Here is an 18478-nt window from a genome sequence, read left to right as displayed (position 1 = left end):
GCTATTGTTCGGCCATATTGTGAAAATATTTAAAAATGCCTCGAACGAAAAAAGGCGTAAACTGATTTAGACTCAATATTTACGAGTTAGCGATTAAATCACTGAATTAAACTTCTGTTGGTTTTCAAAACGATTTTGTCAAATTCTAATGTTTGAAAAGATAAAAATATGAAGCATGTTGAATTACAACTAATAACGTAAATTCTAGAAGAGACAGTTCTGAATGTTAAACGTAAAATGGTTTTGATAATAATTTTAATAAATAGAATGATTATAAAAAAACTTGGTGGTTCAGCATTAACAGTTGAACTCGCATTTTAATCAAAAGTTACCGTGTGTTTGTGTAGACAGACGTATCTACATAACGCTAGAAAGCAGACTCAACAGTAATTAAAAATTAGGTCTATAACACTTATACACCTTTCTTCCCAGTTATTTAAGTTTGGCTGATGCCAAACAAATTTAATTCATAATATGCCTATTTGAAAGGTAAAGTATTGTATGAAAGTGTTAGGACTTACACTTTAAATTGTGAATATTTTGAATGTAATACCAATTCTTTTAGACATGTAATTATGCAGCAACAATTATTATAGACATAATTAAATTAATAAATATTATACATGGGAACCCACAAACTAAAACTCATACGTCACACACATATGTACAGGGGACTGAATTCTATACATATATACTAAGACCAAATTACTTTTTAAAAAATGATTTGAACAAATAAATTTTAAAAAATGCGTTTCGTTGAGAACGAAAATGCTAATTTGATACAAACTGTCATATTTTTTAGAATACAGTTCCAATAAGTAAAACTGGTTAGCAAAAGATAAAGTTTGAAATAATTTCTCCAATCAACAAGTTCAAATATGTCGTTTATTATAACCTAGCACGGCAATGCCACAGAAATAAATATACAGAAGATGCACAGTAAGCTCAAGTTAAAAAAAAAATAGAGATTGCATTATAAATCTGAATAATCGTGAACCAAATGGCTTACCGACTTTTACACATACGAAAATGATATTTCAAATTAAACTAATGAGAAAAAATTTAATTTTTTTGACAGTTTATAAATCAAATTAAAAAATGAATAAACCAATAATTAAAACAATCTCTCAGATGCATACAATTGAATATTTAATACAGAGTTTTTTTTAGATTTGTGGTAGAAATGTAATGAAATGAAACAAGTTTGCAAGATATAAAACGAGAACAATAGATGAAAACACAGACTAAAAAATAAACATTACAAATGTCGATATCTGCTGGTGGTTATTTATTTTGCTAACCCCAGTTATCTTCAGTCCTACCAAACTTGAACACCATACTCCTTTTAAAAAATTTTGACATTATAATGAAAATAAAAATTAAGTAAAAGCAAATTTATTACCCCATGAAAATGAAAAAATTCTGAAGAAATATTGCGACTCCAGGCCATACAATCGCTTTACCTTGACAAAAATATGAGTGGTTATGCATTGTACAATCAATAAAATAAAATAAAATAATATAGATACCAGGCACAACATAGACGCCAAATAGAATCCAAGAAGCAGCAATCAAAGCAGCAAATCCTAGCACAAATCCTGTAAACAACCAGATCCTGGCACCTATAAAATTTCATTTGAACATTGTAACAATGTTAATAAGCAGAATTGAACATTTGTGCATTCGTTAATGTATGTATCAAGCTAACCAGTTGATCCAATACATCCATCCGTGTAGTTCTCTCCCCGAATCAAACTGTTTGATACTGAGTTAATCCTTTCGATAGAAAATTGTTTTAAGTGTATGGAAATAGAAATAAAATTCATTTAAAAAAAGCAGTACTAAATATATTGAACTATATTAAGCAAAAAGTATCAACATCTTTCAAACAAATTATTACAGACAAAGTTTAAATAATCTCAATAACAAACGACTTTAGTAACTACTAATTTAATTAGATATAAGTAATAAATAAATACATAAAGTTTACAAACATAACAATGATTACCACATTGTTATACTAGTTGCAATAATTTGATACTTTTTGCTTAATATAGTTCAATATTTTTAGTACTGCTTTTAAAAAAAAGATCCAGTAGTAAAACATAAGTAAGCATACATACATGAACAAAGCTATAGTTGATATAACTCCACATGTGTGACAGGCATGATGAAAATTTTCTTGATCAGGATACTGGCATGCAGCATCTATGACAATCCACCAACCGATTGAAAACTGAATTTAAATCAAACATTGAAAAAAATCAAAAACTTCAAATTAATTTTGTTATTATATTTACCAGTGCTCCAGCAACAATAGATGATATCAAATTCCTTTTCTCTTTGACCACATTGAAAACCTCCCAATCAGGACAGCATCCATAACAGTCATGACACCTGCATGCATCGAGACAACTTGACATTTCTTTCAGTGCTTCAGATTTCAGAATCACATTTTCAATTATCAAAATTTGATTAATTTTATTTATAATTTCAAATAAGTTGTCCACACTGGTTGAAACATAAATAATAATAAATAATCAAACAATTTGTTTTTTTCATTTAAAATTGATGATACAAATAGTTTTTTAACAACCATAATTAGATTGAAATTGAACGTATAAAGCATTTTGGGAATTTTATGCATTAAAATTAATAACATCAAAATCCATCTAAAATTCTAGGAACCTCTATTTACAAAGAACATCACTCATTAGTTTCATTACTTTTATTATGTTACTGTTTTATATTATTCTCTTCTTTCTTATACTTCTTTCTTTTTCTTATGTATTTTGAGTATCTTTTATTGTATGCATATAATTTAATTAGCTATGCTGATTTTTTATAATAAGTATTTTGAATTTTCTTTTTTATTTATTTTTTTGAATGGTCTTATAATATTCATGCCTTATATATTGTATCAATCTCTCTACAAATATTAATTGCTAGGACCAGATTATCACATTTTAAAAAATGTAATGAGTGAACTAAAGGCTATGGTTATATACTCTGACTATACTATGGTTAAGCTATGCTATGCTCACGCTTTATAACATTTTCCACTTTTATTTTATTGGCATAAAATTTTTTTGATTGGATGGGTCCAATTTAACAACAAAATACTGCCATATATTACTTTTGCATACTTACCAACAAAATAAATAACGGAATGGCTAATTCTATTGATTTGTAATTTTATAATCGTTTATTACAAATATATACCTCTAAACATATTTTAAAAAAATTAATATTACAATTTAAATAAAATAAATAAGCTTTATATATCTATATCAAAATATCAAACTTACATTTTAAATTTTACAAATTCTATCTTTAAAAAGAATAATCTCTATATATGTCCAAACAGAACTTGACAATGAAATAAATACTTAAACAAAGAAATGTTTGCCTATTTATTAACAACAATGTTAATTAATTAAATTAATTATTTATTTACTTTACACTAGCTTAATATTAATTAATTAATTTAATTAGGATTTACTGTTAAAATTAAAAAAATATATAATTAAGGATCACATTTCACGAAAATAAAACAAATGTTATTAGAAGATGGATAAATCTCGAATACTCCTGTAAAAACAACGGCACTAATTCATCAGCAAACTCACTAATTAGTGATTTTGTTCAAATTATTTAATTCTCGACGAGTGTGAACCAAACCTCAATTACATTGACGATATGGCAGACGAAAAAGATTTAAAAATAGTTTTTTAACCAACATTTTTAAATAATTTTTTAAAATCTCATGATTATATAGAAAAATTATGTCAAACTATTATTTTTGATTGATCAACTATTTATTCCTAATACACATTTTCTATGATACATTTTATTATTGGTTTTTCCCACTATTTTGTTCACGTCGTCCCCTGTCTGGGTGATTTGCGGCTCCATATTGTAGTGTGATAATTAATTATGGAAATTAAATAAATGCCACATTTAGGATATAAGTAATCATATTCAGTTTTTTTTTGGCTTGACCACTCCCTAATTGAATTTTTTTGCATGTTAAAACTGATGATTAAGGATTATGAAAGGCTATCATATGGAGTAAGAATGCAGAACTGCGGTTCGACAAGTGATTCTCACTCACACAACGACACTTTAACCACTCTAATATTCACGTTATGTCACAAATCACAATTTGATTTTTATTGAAACTTTTAAAATATATATATTGCCAACATTTGCCTAAATTAAAAATAGATACACATTATTTGAACCAATGGATCAAGAGTTATTCGAATTAAATCACAGAGTTGGGCGTCGTGCACGCTGTGAATTGCGCGGTCTCCTTGTTCAAGAGCAGAAATCAAACACACCTATATAGTTATTTCTATTACGGTCCAGAACATGCAATTGCAGCGTTTAATTCTATTACATGATAATTTGATAGCATACCAGCTTCAATAGGCTCATAAATCAATTAATAAACTAATTGTATATAGTGCATGTTCATGACAAATTAAACGATGACAATAAATAACTACTTCAAATAACTAAATAACATTTGTTTTCATACATTTGAAAAGTTTTAATCATAGTATAACAAGGAAACAAAAGTGAAAACTTGGAAAGCTTTTAATGATTTCATAATTCAAAATATTAAAAAAGCAAAATGATAAGAGTAAGATTATTGGGCAGGAATTTTCGGTAGACCAAATTCATCGACAGGCACTCCATCCTATTGAAGATAAGTAAATATTAATAAACTAATTAAAATAAATAAATAATCATGTTGTCATTTACATTGAAATATGAAAAAGCTAGCAATGGCACTGGTTGTAGATATATAATCACTTACAAACAGGTCTGCAACACTATGCAGTAGTTAGATATTCATACATATATCAAAAATGAACTTATAATAAATATTAGTCTAAATATAATCTGGTTATAATATAATAAAATCAGATCAAAAAAGATTGTGGAGCTGCTACTTTATTTAACAAGAAAAACTAGTTTTCACAAAAATGTAAAACACACACCTTATTAACAACACTATCAGCTCCAGGAACCGAAGTTGGGGCGTTTGGCGCCTTTGATGCTTCATCTAGATAAGAAGTGTCGTCATCGAGAGCGATTTCGTCTCCGAGGGCGTTCAACTCGGCTTCCAATTCATCATCATCAATCTCAGGCATGCCGTAACTTCTACCCATTATTTCTTGGATTTCTTGAGATTGTTCGGTTAAGTCTTCCATCTGATCTTGCAAATCCTGTTTACAAGATAGAAATGAGAAAATGCTTATTACTGGATAATTTTTTTTAGAGTTTCTTTTCAATGTATCAGAAAGTATAAAGAAATTACAACTAAAAAGAAAAATTACCTTAATGAACAATGTAAACATTTTAAGACCTTAGTTGAAATTGCATACAGCATAGCATGAAAATATTTTAAACAAAAAATATAAAAGATTTGGAAAAATGAATCAGGAAAATCTAAACAAAATTTGATAAATTTTAATCTTTTCAGATATTAAAATTAGTAGTTAAAATTAGAAAAAAATTGATAATATTAGTTTAAGCTATTGTTTAAAACTGGTTTGAATAGAAAATCAAGAGGAAAAACAGCATTAGAATGGTATAAAAACAAAATGACCTCAATGGAATTTATGTTTATTTTTTTAAATTCTTTCTTGAATTCCTTCATACCAGTTTTCATAGCACTGACCTGTAAAATGGAGTTTAATCAAAACATTGTAATTATTTTCAATAAATTTAATTTCCTAATAATCAATAACTAATATTTAAATAATTTAAGACTTATGAAAAAATGAATTATAACAATTTTAAAAATGTATGAGTAACAAAAATTTAGGTCTACAAATAATTTGGGTAAAACACAATACCTCACACCTCACTTACCTACCGACCATGATTAAGAAAATGACAAATTGCATTTATTAAAGTGAATAAATTAAACAATTTAAGACATGCCTATAAACTGTTTGAAAATATTTGACTTTATGAAACATTATTGATATAATATTTTGCTGTGATGTGAACCTACAGTAATTTGGGTGTCTTTTAGGGATTGTATGTTATAATTTGCTTGCTCCAAATTAAAGGATTGTTGAGTCATGTTATCTCGCTGCTGTTCATACCTGTTTATCAGTTTTGGATTATTAATAAAACCAGTGAATAAATTAATAATATCTGTAATTAAATATGAAAATTTGTAAATAAATAAATAAAATAATGAATAAATAAATAATGATATTGTTGATTGGTTAATAATTTTTAAATAATTAATATTAGTGAACATCTAATATTATTTGTAAATGATTTATAATATTAGTAAATAATTATTTAACTTTTTATAAAATTAATAATATTTGTGAATGATTAATAAAATTTGTAAACTAATAACTATTTGTAAATCACAAAACTGAAATGGAAAAACAGTGTAACTACTAACATTTTCTTCTGTTTCAAAACTCTCATTGCTTTTTGCTTCAGTAAATTCTATAAGTAAATATATTAAACTTGTAAATATATCTATAGCAAAATGTCAAACATTGAAAAAAAATAAATTAAATAGAAGATAAACAGAAAACGAGCAACCTTTGACGGGCCCTCTCTCATCTTTTTCATCTGATCTCTATATTTAGCAAGTTCCTGTTCAAGTCTTGCAATTTTTTTATCAACTGACTCACTTCTGCTATCCAACTAGTTTAAATGAAGTGAATGAAATTAATTTTTTGTAGTTTATTGTACATTTCATAACCTAAATTTTATATATCTCAACCAATAAAATGTATCTGTCATCTTCATCATTTCAAATTGTTGATTACAATGAAAGTTTATTCAGGTTATTCAAGCATAAATAATTCTTCTAGGTTATTTAATTTTAAATTAAAATTATTTTGGAAACTTTGAAAAAAAGAAAATAAAAGATATTTATAAAAAGATTGATATTGATCTATAAACAAATTATCTAAATATAATTAATATTTATTAAATCGTTCAAAAAAAACTATAATATAAGAAAATGCTGATACATAAGCCATCAAATACCAAAAATGGTTACTGTTTATTTTACCACAACATTTCTACTAATAATCTACACAAAAGAAAACTCTGTTATAAAAATTCAATTATATGACTGCACATGTGAGTGATTGGTTTATCTGTTTTTACTTTTATACAAAAAAAAAATAAATTAAGGGACTAGCTAATATTTCAATACCTCAAAATTAATTTCTAGAGTAGATTTTAAGACTATAAATGGGCGGCAGTCAATCAACTTATACATAGTATTGTAATAATACTCGCTGTCGTAACCGGTTTACGATGCGACGGGTTCAAATCTTCGATTGAATAAAATACTCCAAACAGTTATTAAACTTTATTTACAGAAGAAATCAACTATTATTAGTTATTAAACTTAATTTACAGAAGAAATCAACTAATCGTTTATTTCCAGTAAATTCGCACTAACGCAACAATTAACTTTTAAATCTTTCAAAATCTATCGCTATGACAACCGTCAACAAACAAATCAAATATCGCTTTAAATAATTCACCGAATCGCTATTCACAAAATCACAAAATCACGAATTTCACTAATCACGAATATCTTGCGACGTGCGCTTTTATACTCTTCGCAAGCGTCGTTTCTAGATTCTTCCAGATGGTCCGATTCCAGCATACTCTAGAACGTTCCAGTCACTAGAACATTCTAGAATACGCTAGAATCAAGTGCGTTCGGTAGCACAGTTATAACATTACCCCCTTCTTAGTTCTGTTCGTCCCGAACAGTTTTCGTTCCGGTGTCCGCATGGTACGGAGCCAGTCTATCCAAATGAACCATCTTCATTCTTGCTCTCGGCTTCCGATATTCCTGAATACGGTAGTCGACGTCATTCAAGCGGGTGATGACTTGATAAGGTCCTTCCCACACTCGCTGGAGCTTTGGAGAACGTCCTTTCTTCCGCTGTGGGTTGTACAGCCAAACTAACTCGTCGACAGCAAAACCGCCACAGCTTCCTTTCAAGTCGTATCTGGTTTGGGCCGCCTCCATGTTTTTCATAATTTTAAGGCGTACGTAACGGTGGATATGGTTTAATCGCTGTCGAAGATTATCCACGTATTCTGTTAATGGTTGGTGTGGTTCAGGTGGTACGCCATATTTCACATCAGCTGGAGTTCTTAAGGTAGTCCCAAACAGAACTCTTGATGGCGTTTCTCCAGTAGTTGTGTGGATTTCTATCTTGCTGGGATCGGTTCGAACTCCATCTGAAGATACCACATGTCCCAAATAGTTAACTTCTTTAGAAAATAACCTGCACTTTTTAACGTTCAGCTTTAAATTTGCCACCCGAAGTCTTGTGAAGATCTCCCGTAAGTTTTCGACGTGTTGATCAAATGTTCTTCCTAGAACAATTATGTCGTCTAAATAGACAAGACAGGTTTTCCAGTTAAGACCTTGCAATACACATTCCATCAGTCGCTCGAATGTAGCTGGAGCATTGCACAATCCAAATGGCATGACGGTGAATTGCCACAACCCCGATCCGATAGAAAACGCTGTCTTTTCGCGATCGTTCTTGTCGATTTCTACTTGCCAGTATCCGCTTTTCAAATCAAGCGTAGAGAACCAACTTGAGCCAGATAGGGTGTCCATGATGTCCTCGGTAACGGATAGCTGTCCTTTTTAGTCACATCATTTAACTTCCTATAATCAACGCAAAAACTGGTAGTGCCGTCCTTCTTCTTTACCAAAACAACTGGCGAAATCCAGGGACTTGATGACGGTTCGATGACGCCTTGATTCTGCATTGTCGTTACTTCTGTTTGTTTTGCTAGAGGAAGACGTCGTGGTACTTTTCGGATCGGTTTCGAATCCTGAGTATCAATTCGGTGAGTTACCAGAGCTGTTTTACCTTGGTCATTGTCACCGGTTGAAAACACGTCTGCAAAATCAGCAATCAACGCCTCGGCTTTTAGACGGTCTTCTTGATACAAATTAAGTTCATCCAGTAGATTTTTGGTAAGTTCTTTGAGTCTATCTTTGTCAGTTGGTAGAACCTTTTCCTGTTGCTCCACATCTAATGATTTCACCAAATTTATTGATTGGCAATTACCTATTTCCTCGCCTTTTTAATTTTAATAGTGTGTTTAGCAGTATTTATTATTCTGACAGGAATAAGACCATTTTTGTTCGCTTCTACCAGGCATTTTCCAATGACCGCGTTCCGTACATTTGTCGTTGAGGTTGGCTCCATCAAATAGAACTGGTGGCCCCCAGGATCGCAATTCAACTTGCCCCATACGATGTTTTCAGATGATTGAGGTAGTTCCATGTCACAATCGACTGTTACTCGAATGCATTTTTCGTCGCTATCCCCCATTATCACTTCTGTATTTCTCTATCTAAGAATGCGTTTTTCTAAGTCAATTTTGAACACATATTTTGTCAGAAAGTCGACACCTATTATGCATTCGTCGATGATATCCGCGACTAAGAATGAACCTTCGAATAACAAGTCGCCTAGCTGAACAGTACGGAGAATCTTTCCATAGATTGGTGCTGTTCCTCCGGTAGCTGTTCGAAGGATGTATTTGTTAGAAGTCTCTTTCTTCAGATTGGGTACCAAATCAAATCTTAAAATCGATTTTGTTGCTCCGGTGTCGACTGTAATTACGCATTCTCGTTGATCAACTTTTCCGTTCCGCCATAAGTCGTTTCGATTTCGGTGTAGTCTGGAAATGTTAATTACGGTACTGGGAGCGTCAATTCTACTAGCCAACCTCTGCCCCACAAAGTTGGCTCTTATTAGTTTTCCGCCCGTTCGTTAGAAGGGGCCGATCGCGATACTGGATCATCTTCTCCTCTTTTGCGCCATCTTGTCGCGCAATTTCGGCAGTAGTTATCTTTTAGGCGGTATTTACAATCACGACGTAGATGGCCTTTTTCACCACAAATCCAGTATTGGGGTACACCATGCTGTTGAGGTTCGCGTTTCACAACCACCTTCTGGCAAGAAGGTTGACGTACGTCACTTTTTGATGCTTGCTTTGCCGATTCAAAAGTGAGACAGTGCGCAACGGCATCCTTGAGTTTTCGTTTATCTGACAAGAGAAGGGATTGCTTGAGTTCCGAATCACGAAGGGCTTTGATAAACGTATCCAGGGCAGTTTCGTCTCTATGCTCGGGGTCTGATGTCGGATACGACAGCAATGTCAACCGTTCGATATCTTGTGCCAGCTGCTGAATGGATTCACCAGATCGTTGCGTTCTGTTTCTAAGCTGAGACCGATAAATCTGTTTCATGTGTTCTTCACCATAACGTAAATCCAACGCGCTAACCAGAACTTCATAGTTGAAGTGGTTCTCCGCCGGAATCGTCTGAAGAACCTCTGCTGCTGAACCTCGCAGGGCCAGTATCAGTGCTGTTGCTCGTTCTTTTCCGTTCCAACAGTTACTAGTTGATGCTGCTTCGAACTGGGTTTTATAAACGTTCCAGGACATCTCTCCGTCAAATGCTGGTACCTTCAAAGTTCTTCCGGATGCGTGATCTAAAGGCATGGCCATTTTTTTGGATTGCTCCAATTCTCGCTTCAATTTGTCTATCTTGTGATCTACCTCAACGGTCTGACGATCAAGTTTCTGCTCGATCATTTCTATTCTTGTTGACTGTTCTTCAATCTGTTCTGCCACTTCCAATTTTACGTGTTTTAACTCCTCTGTCTGTCGTTCGGACTGTTCCTTGATCTGTTGTTTTAACTCTTCTGTCTGTCGTTCGGACTGTCGTTCGGAATGTTCTTTGATCTGTTTTAACTCCTCTGTCTGTCGTTCGGACTGTTCCTTGATCTGTTGTTTTAACTCTTCTGTCTGTCGATCGGACTGTTGTTTTATTTCAGTTGACATACTAAGCAGAAGTTCCATCATTTTAGCGGTTGTAAACGTGCCTGTGCTAATTTCATTGTCTTTGTCAGCACCATCAAACTTGAACTCGTCTGGATTCTTACCTTCGTCAATGAGAGCTTCTCTCAGACGTGCTACTAATACTTCTTTGTTGCCACTTGTGACAAGGCTTCGTTTCTGTAGTTCTTCTCGTAGCTGAACTACGTTCAAACCACATAGTTTTGACATCGTGTTCTTTTTCTATGAGTAGTAATTCGCTGGTCGAAGATCCCACTTCTGACACCAATGTTATAATACTCGCTGTCGTAACCGGTTTACGATGCGACGGGTTCAAATCTTCGATTGAATAAAATACTCCAAACAGTTATTAAACTTTATTTACAGAAGAAATCAACTATTATTAGTTATTAAACTTAATTTACAGAAGAAATCAACAAATCGTTTATTTCCAGTAAATTCGCACTAACGCAACAATTAACTTTTAAATCTTTCAAAATCTATCGCTATGACAACGTCAACAAACAAATCAAATATGCTTTAAATAATTCACCGAATCGCTATTCACAAAATCACGAATTTCACTAATCACGAATATCTTGCGACGTGCGCTTTTATACTCTTCGCAAGCGTCGTTTCTAGATTCTTCCAGATGGTCCGATTCCAGCATACTCTAGAACGTTCCAGTCACTAGAACATTCTAGAATCTAGTGCGTTCGGTAGCACGGTTATAACAGTATATATAATTATATAGTATATAATATATACTATATATATATATTATATATATAATATATAATTATATATTATATAACAAATATCAACAGTGCAAATCCTAAATTGTGCTTATAATTTTAAACATTTGTTAACTTTAACACTAACAATAGAAATTCAATAGATAAGGAATAAAAGTTAAATTTAAAAAAATAATTAAACAAATTATAATTATATTAATTGAATTTTAAGGTTAACCAGAAGTTAAAACTAAATTAAAAATGTAAATTTGAAAAGTTTTGGTTTTAGAAAAAAAAACCGTAAACGTAAAGCTATTAATGATAAATTAAGAAGAAATAAAATGAACAATAGACAAATTTTAGGATGTTTATTAAATTATTATTATTATTTTATATTTAATATTTAAATTCAAATTGATATTCCAAATTGCTAACATTTGAGATGCAGTCAGTCATGTTGGGAGGGGGCTGTTTTTTCGCCCCACTACTACCAAATAATCGATTCATCGTTTAAAAATTTGAAAATTTAAAGGCTGTACAAAAAATTAAATTCGCGTAATCGTGGAGTCTATTCTAATTTGGATTATTATGAACAACACCAGAAAATTACAAACTTCATTGGAAAAACCCAAACAAATAAATTTATTTACGTACGTGCGTTAGGTTATTAATCATTTGTAAATTTTTTAACTGATTCAGAATTTTTCTTTAATTGTGCTTTTATTTGTCTATTTACTTGAAAAACTAAAAATACATAATTTTTTGAATTTTTTTATATGTTTGCAAGCAAATATGAAAACATTGATTTTTTTTCGTAAAGTTAGCGTTGTAGAAACTCAATATTAATACTTTAATAATATTAGTATTTATTATTTTTACTTTTAAAAAGTAAACACAAATTGTTTTATTGAACTGTGGCGGATCACCATCCAGCAAGCACTAAGGCGTCAATTTAATTTTAATTGAAAAAAATACTAATAAATATTTTAAACTTGAAGACATGCAAAATATAATCATTTTATCATCAAAAGACGTCCTATTTTTCAAGATTTATGACGATTTGTCACTTTTTCTTTGCCAGGTATATTTTTATTTTATATAATATATTAATTATCAATAATTAATATAAAATAAATTATAAAATGAAAAGTTTATTATTAAATCTTAAACGTTAAATTAATCTGTAACTTTATTGTTTAAAAAATTATAAAAGTCTATAAACAAACGTTTGTCTATGATTATTTATTCATTAATATTAATTTCAAAACATCATTATTAAATTATTTAAATATTAATTCAAAGTATTAATATAAAATTTATGATTTAATTTTTAATTAATAATTAATTAAATTATTATTCTGTGATTCAGTCAATTAATAATGAAACAACTAAAACTAAACTAATCTCTACTGTCTATTTCCTACTCTAACACTAACTAGCTAGTTACTTAAAAATAAACTTGAAGATTTTAAACTTAAAGCCAGAGCAAGGACTATATATTTCATATTGTTATTCAATGCAGTGCACTCACTGTATAGTATGTAGTTTAATTATTCTAATTAAACTTCATACAATCCTATTTAACTTAATACTGGTAACAAGACATAGTAAGTAAGATAACATGAAGATATGCAATATGAAGGAACAAAATTAAGAAAAGTCATACATAAAGGTCTAATCTAAAGGATAAATTAATAAAACATGAAAGGAGGGAGTGTCTAGTCTAGAGCTTAGTTTTTTCTAACCTTTTCTGTTCTTAAAAAAAATTTACGACCTGTAGTAATCCAATCTGAACATAGGTTCAAATTTTTCAATTTTAGTACCATTAAGAAATTAAAGCTAGCATAGGAATATCTAATTATTAATGCCAAGTAACACAATGGAAATTTTTAGGAAATTTCATGTTTTCAATTGGTTACTTTTATTTTATTGTTAAGAATATACATTCCCAATATATAGGAAAGATTGTATCAAATCAAATAAAAATAAAGTTAATTATTTTTTGTTTGTTAATTATTCTATTAATTAATGGACATGATTAAATTTTCTATACTAGTATGAATATGAAGGTTTATTTAAAATTGGGTTTTAATTTTATTTAGGAAAGAACAATATTCAGCAGATATCTTATAGATATTTTTTGAACTAACTCTAAACTTGAAGACACTGCACTAAGCTATGATTTGTCTTCCTTGTGTTCACTCATTATAGTTCTTGATAATTGGAAATCAAATTCTATTCTTTAAATAAATAATTTGATTGATATGCTGATTGATTAATTGTCTGACTGATTGATTAATTGATTGGTTGACTGACTAACTAGCTGGCTTGCTGGCTGGCTGGCTGGCTTGTTGACTGACTAACTGACTGACCAACTGATGAGACTGACTGACCAACTGACACATCAAGAATGACAATGTATAGAAGAAAGAAATAAAGTTGAAAAGATAATCTTTTAGACATGAATGAGGTACATGGTTTAGAAATTTGTAATTCTTGCTATAGAATACTGTAGAAAAATGATAACTCTTGGATTTTGAGAGAATTAACTTTGATAAATTACAATGTGGTAAAAATAGGCACTTTATTATTAATAATAACACTCATTGAACAATTAAATCTGACAAAAAAAGTGCTTTTTTAATTGTAGAGTTAAAATACTATCTCAAATTTTCACTTCATTTTTATTGTTTCATCAAGTTTATTTTTTTTTTTTTTTGAAAATTCTATTGCTAAACTTTTTATCAGAATGTTGGTCAAAAATTGGATAAAAATTCCGTTCTCCAATGTTTTAGTCCAATTATTGCAATTCAAATGTTTTCTTCCTCTGATACAATAGAACATATCAGGTGTGCAAATGGTCTGCAGATGGCTTTAAAACAGGTTACGGATTTACTTTTAAGCGTCTCATAATTTGCTTACACGCATTCATAGCTACTTTATTTTATTATGCCTTTCTACAAAAAATTGTATAATTCATTTTTAATTTATCATGTAGTTTCACGCACATTTTGATATATACTTCCACGACCCGTGTCACATGCACAGACAGTATTTGAAGTTGAACATTGCAATAACAGACATGCAAAACATGGCACCATACTTGCTGAGCTAACTTGCCAACAATCTTTGATGCATTGTAACCTTTTGGTTAATAGATATTTAATTCAGTCATCGTGTTTTTTTAATTGCTTGTTTGCAAATTTTCTGTTATTTGTACAATTATTCGTATATTGAAACGACGCAGGTTAAAGATCTCACTATAGTCAGCATAACTGAAAATAGATTTAATTCTTCCAGTTTGCAAACGTTGATGTTGAATCATATTTCCCGATTCATTTTTTTCCTATTTGGGTCATTTGTTGATGGGTATGTTTGTTTTTTGTACTTCATTTAAGATTTTAGATTCATACAATTTTCGGAATTTGGTTACAGCTTTTCAAATTTTTTATACATGAACATTTTTTGAAATAATTCAAAATTATGATGCGTTGAATTTAGATTTCAATTCCCCAACATATCTCAATGATTTCATACCCCGCCACAAACATGCCAGTTCCCCTCGACAGGTCTCCTGAACATTCTTTTTGCTACGGAACCCCATCTCTCTAGTCACCGCTTCCGTTATGCTGCTTCTGATGTTTGCAATATGCCACCTCTCTTAAGTTGAGTGAGATAATGTTCCTCGCTGGGTCTTTAAAAAACTAGACCCACTTTTTTAAGACAGGCACATAGGTTCCGGGCGGTTCTGAAGCAGCCGCGCGAATCGGTGCTATATAAATGCTCTTATTATTCATCTCTTACTATTATTGTTTTCAAATATTTGGGAAAAATAAAAGTGATAAAAATACATAAAATAAGAGCAAAATCACTTGATTTATATGTGCGTGTTTTTGCTGTACATGTAATCATATAATTTTATTTGTATTCAATTTTAAAGAAAATTTTATATAATTTGTGGTTTCTCCTAAATGATGTTTAACTGGGATTCATTTTGATATTTTGTTCACTCTAGGCTTGAAAAAGCAAATAATGAGCAGTCGATCCAAATGTTAAATAAAATGGTTTGTTCGTGGAAGGACTTGTATGATAATGACTCAAGTATTCTTATGCAGGTGAACCTTATTATGTGTACCAAATTTTCATTTCATGAAATAAAATTCATTAGTTTTTTTCAGACAAAAGAAAAATTAATTTTGTCTTATGAGTTAAAATCGAAATGTGAAGACTTGCTGAGCAACATTGTTGAATACAACTCTTGGAAAAAAGTATATACCGTGCATGCCATCCTGCTCTTCCATCTGAAGATAGTTGCCAGTTGCTCCAAGTATCATCATTAATATTTGCGTCTTTGTAATTTTTGTGTTCTTACAATAGATAACTAAATGGACTTTTAGCGGCCTCTGGTAACCTGCCACGACATATTTTATTCATTGCTGGCAGTGAACATTATGTGAGCACACGCATTTATGTAGGGATTATCTAATAATCAATTAATGTTTTTATGGTTAAGGTCGGTAAAAACTGTAAATTTTCTTGATACTAATCGACATTGTTTTATTATATGCTCTTGCTGAGTCTGTCCTTATAGTATTATGTTTTTAGGTTCTACTTGGTGTATGGTAATATTTCATTCTAACTTTTTCAAGTTCTCTGCATTGTACCAGCGTATTCACGTTCTTCATACTATAGCGTCATATTCTTTCCCTTGGCTGAATGCAATTTCTACAGACATGAAACTTTGCAGTCACAGAGCGAAACTTCTTCATTCTTTTTCCGTTGTTCAGAATTAAATACCATTCCTGATAGCATTTTGTTCTATGGCCCTAAGACGATTTTTTTCATTTCTATTTTAATATATGAATTTGTTGCGTTTCTTTCCATTAGTGCAACATCTGAAATCATCAATGCCGAAGACTTTATTAGTCTCATTTCCTACATAAAAGGTTTTTTTTGATTTTATTTATAACCTATCAAGAGCCTGGTCAACTTTGTTCTTTTATAATTTCAGCTACGGAATATGGCAGTAAAGAATTGTCGAATGTCGTAATTTATTTGAAACATTACAGCGGACACAAACCATACAGAATAACCATTGTGCCTCTTTTTGATCATTTCCATTTGGTACTTCTCAATAAGGTAAACATTTTTTAATATTTTATCTAATTGAAGTAAAGAATTTTTTCCGATGTTTACATCATACAGTCCTTGGTGTTACAACTGCTTTGAAGGCATAATTGGCTTAGATAATAATGACGGTTAAAATAGTAATAATAATAAAGATTTTAATCCACTATGATTTATTTGGCAAGTGAAATGGCCTTAATGCTATTGATGAGTTTGTTTCAAGAAATGGGAAGAGTAAATCCACCTTTAACGTAAAATTTTATTGACGTAAGATATTTTTCTGCAAAAAATCATACTTTAAAAAATTAAACGTCAAAGTCATTGTTTTATTTTTATTTCTTCTGTTTTTTTTTAATTTATATTTCCAAATGAAAAATATTTACAAGATTACAAATTTTCGCATTACATGAAGTTTTTTTTCACTTATTATCTACAATATCTACGTTTCTATTGTAACTTTTGAAGGACGTCGTACGCTTTATATTCGTTAGATGATTCGTTAGAGTATATAGTGACGCACTACTTAAATTGATTCAAGTATCTGACCTTTTAACCTTTGACCAGTATGGTCATTTTCTTGTCTCAGTTTTGTCTTTTGTAACTTGTTTTTTGTTGTTTCATGAAATGTTATAAAATTATAAACATCAGATGGAATACACCAAAGAATATATGGAGTTCTTAAAATTATCATATTACCTTCACAATCTAACAATTCCTGTGGATTCTCAAAACTCTTTAGAAAATAGATATAAAAATTTAACTGCAGTCAAAATTCATTTGAAAAGAATTGTTGATTTAATGGGAAAAGTTGAAGTTAGTCTTAATTTTTATTACTTTTGATAAACATCGAATATAAAATATCAGTTATTTGCCAAGTTTTTATATTTTATTGCAATTTTTTATTTTAAATTTAAGAATTGAAAAAAAAAATTAGTTCAACATCCTTATTTCTTATTACTTGATGGTTTAAATCGTAATTGCATATGTAATATTGCATCATAATTGTATTTATAACTTCTATTTTATATTAGACTATCAATATTTAACAGGGGTTACCAAACAATGCTTGCACATCTCAAACCTTCCGCACGTTATTCAGTTACGTTAATCAATCGTCTTTCATCAACGAACTAAATAGAAGTGCTTGGTCTGTAAGAACGGAAAACACGATTTCTAACGCGGTTGACAAATGTTCGACAATATGCAAAATATTCATTGATGTCTCTTCAAATAGCTTGCTATCGAAAGAACATCTGAATGTTTTAAAGTTCTTCATATATGAAGCTGTCAGCAATGACTCTACTCTTAAATTGCTCAATCGAAACGTCATGAACAGTTACCATTGGGATTAATATCCTTTTACAATCTGTTTGCCTCGTTAATGGAAATCAGATAGTCAAATTTACGGACCACGAGTGCACAATTTTACAGTCATTACCCTATATATTTATCGAATTATGTTTTGCTAGATTTTTTAAACTGTTTCTAAGCTATAAACTCATTTCTTAAGTAGGCTTCTAATTGTTGTTACAGCTTTATTAAACAATTGCTACAAAATTTTTTTTTTTTTCTTATCCACTGAATAACCAGATCTATACTAAAAAATATACCGGGCGTATTATATTTTGTTCTTGTTAACCGTTCAAAGCAAAGATTCTACGCTCCAAAGTCTAAGCACCTATTGGTTAATCAAGAAAGAATAAAACTTTTGGTAGGTAGATATTTTATT

General features: G+C 30.3%; 3 protein-coding genes across 3 annotated transcripts; 1 reads left to right on the top strand and 2 right to left on the bottom strand.

Moving 5' to 3' along the window:
• Positions 1 to 1296: 1296 nt before the first annotated feature.
• HELRODRAFT_156430 (hypothetical protein) lies at positions 1297 to 2423 on the bottom strand (the record flags this gene model as incomplete). Its single annotated transcript, XM_009014117.1, has 6 exons — positions 1297 to 1342; positions 1403 to 1463; positions 1530 to 1622; positions 1709 to 1776; positions 2124 to 2236; positions 2301 to 2423. The coding sequence occupies 6 exons, from the start codon at positions 2421 to 2423 to the stop codon at positions 1297 to 1299; spliced, it is 504 nt and encodes a 167-aa protein (XP_009012365.1).
• A 2231-nt stretch (positions 2424 to 4654) lies between these two features.
• Positions 4655 to 12129, bottom strand: HELRODRAFT_73491 (hypothetical protein; the record flags this gene model as incomplete). Its single annotated transcript, XM_009014116.1, has 7 exons — positions 4655 to 4705; positions 5010 to 5237; positions 5621 to 5692; positions 6032 to 6125; positions 6440 to 6486; positions 6586 to 6690; positions 12058 to 12129. The coding sequence occupies 7 exons, from the start codon at positions 12127 to 12129 to the stop codon at positions 4655 to 4657; spliced, it is 669 nt and encodes a 222-aa protein (XP_009012364.1).
• Positions 12130 to 15683: 3554 nt separating this feature from the next.
• Positions 15684 to 18101, top strand: HELRODRAFT_168231 (hypothetical protein; the record flags this gene model as incomplete). Its single annotated transcript, XM_009014115.1, has 6 exons — positions 15684 to 15737; positions 15801 to 15949; positions 16510 to 16568; positions 16634 to 16761; positions 17398 to 17562; positions 17799 to 18101. The coding sequence occupies 6 exons, from the start codon at positions 15684 to 15686 to the stop codon at positions 18099 to 18101; spliced, it is 858 nt and encodes a 285-aa protein (XP_009012363.1).
• Positions 18102 to 18478: the final 377 nt, after the last annotated feature.

The sequence above is a fragment of the Helobdella robusta genome (genome assembly GCF_000326865.2).
Source record: "Helobdella robusta unplaced genomic scaffold HELROscaffold_13, whole genome shotgun sequence".
NCBI lineage: Eukaryota > Metazoa > Annelida > Clitellata > Rhynchobdellida > Glossiphoniidae > Helobdella > Helobdella robusta.
The sequence above is the reverse complement of the archived record's forward strand: the minus strand, read 5'-3'. Positions and strand labels throughout refer to the sequence as shown.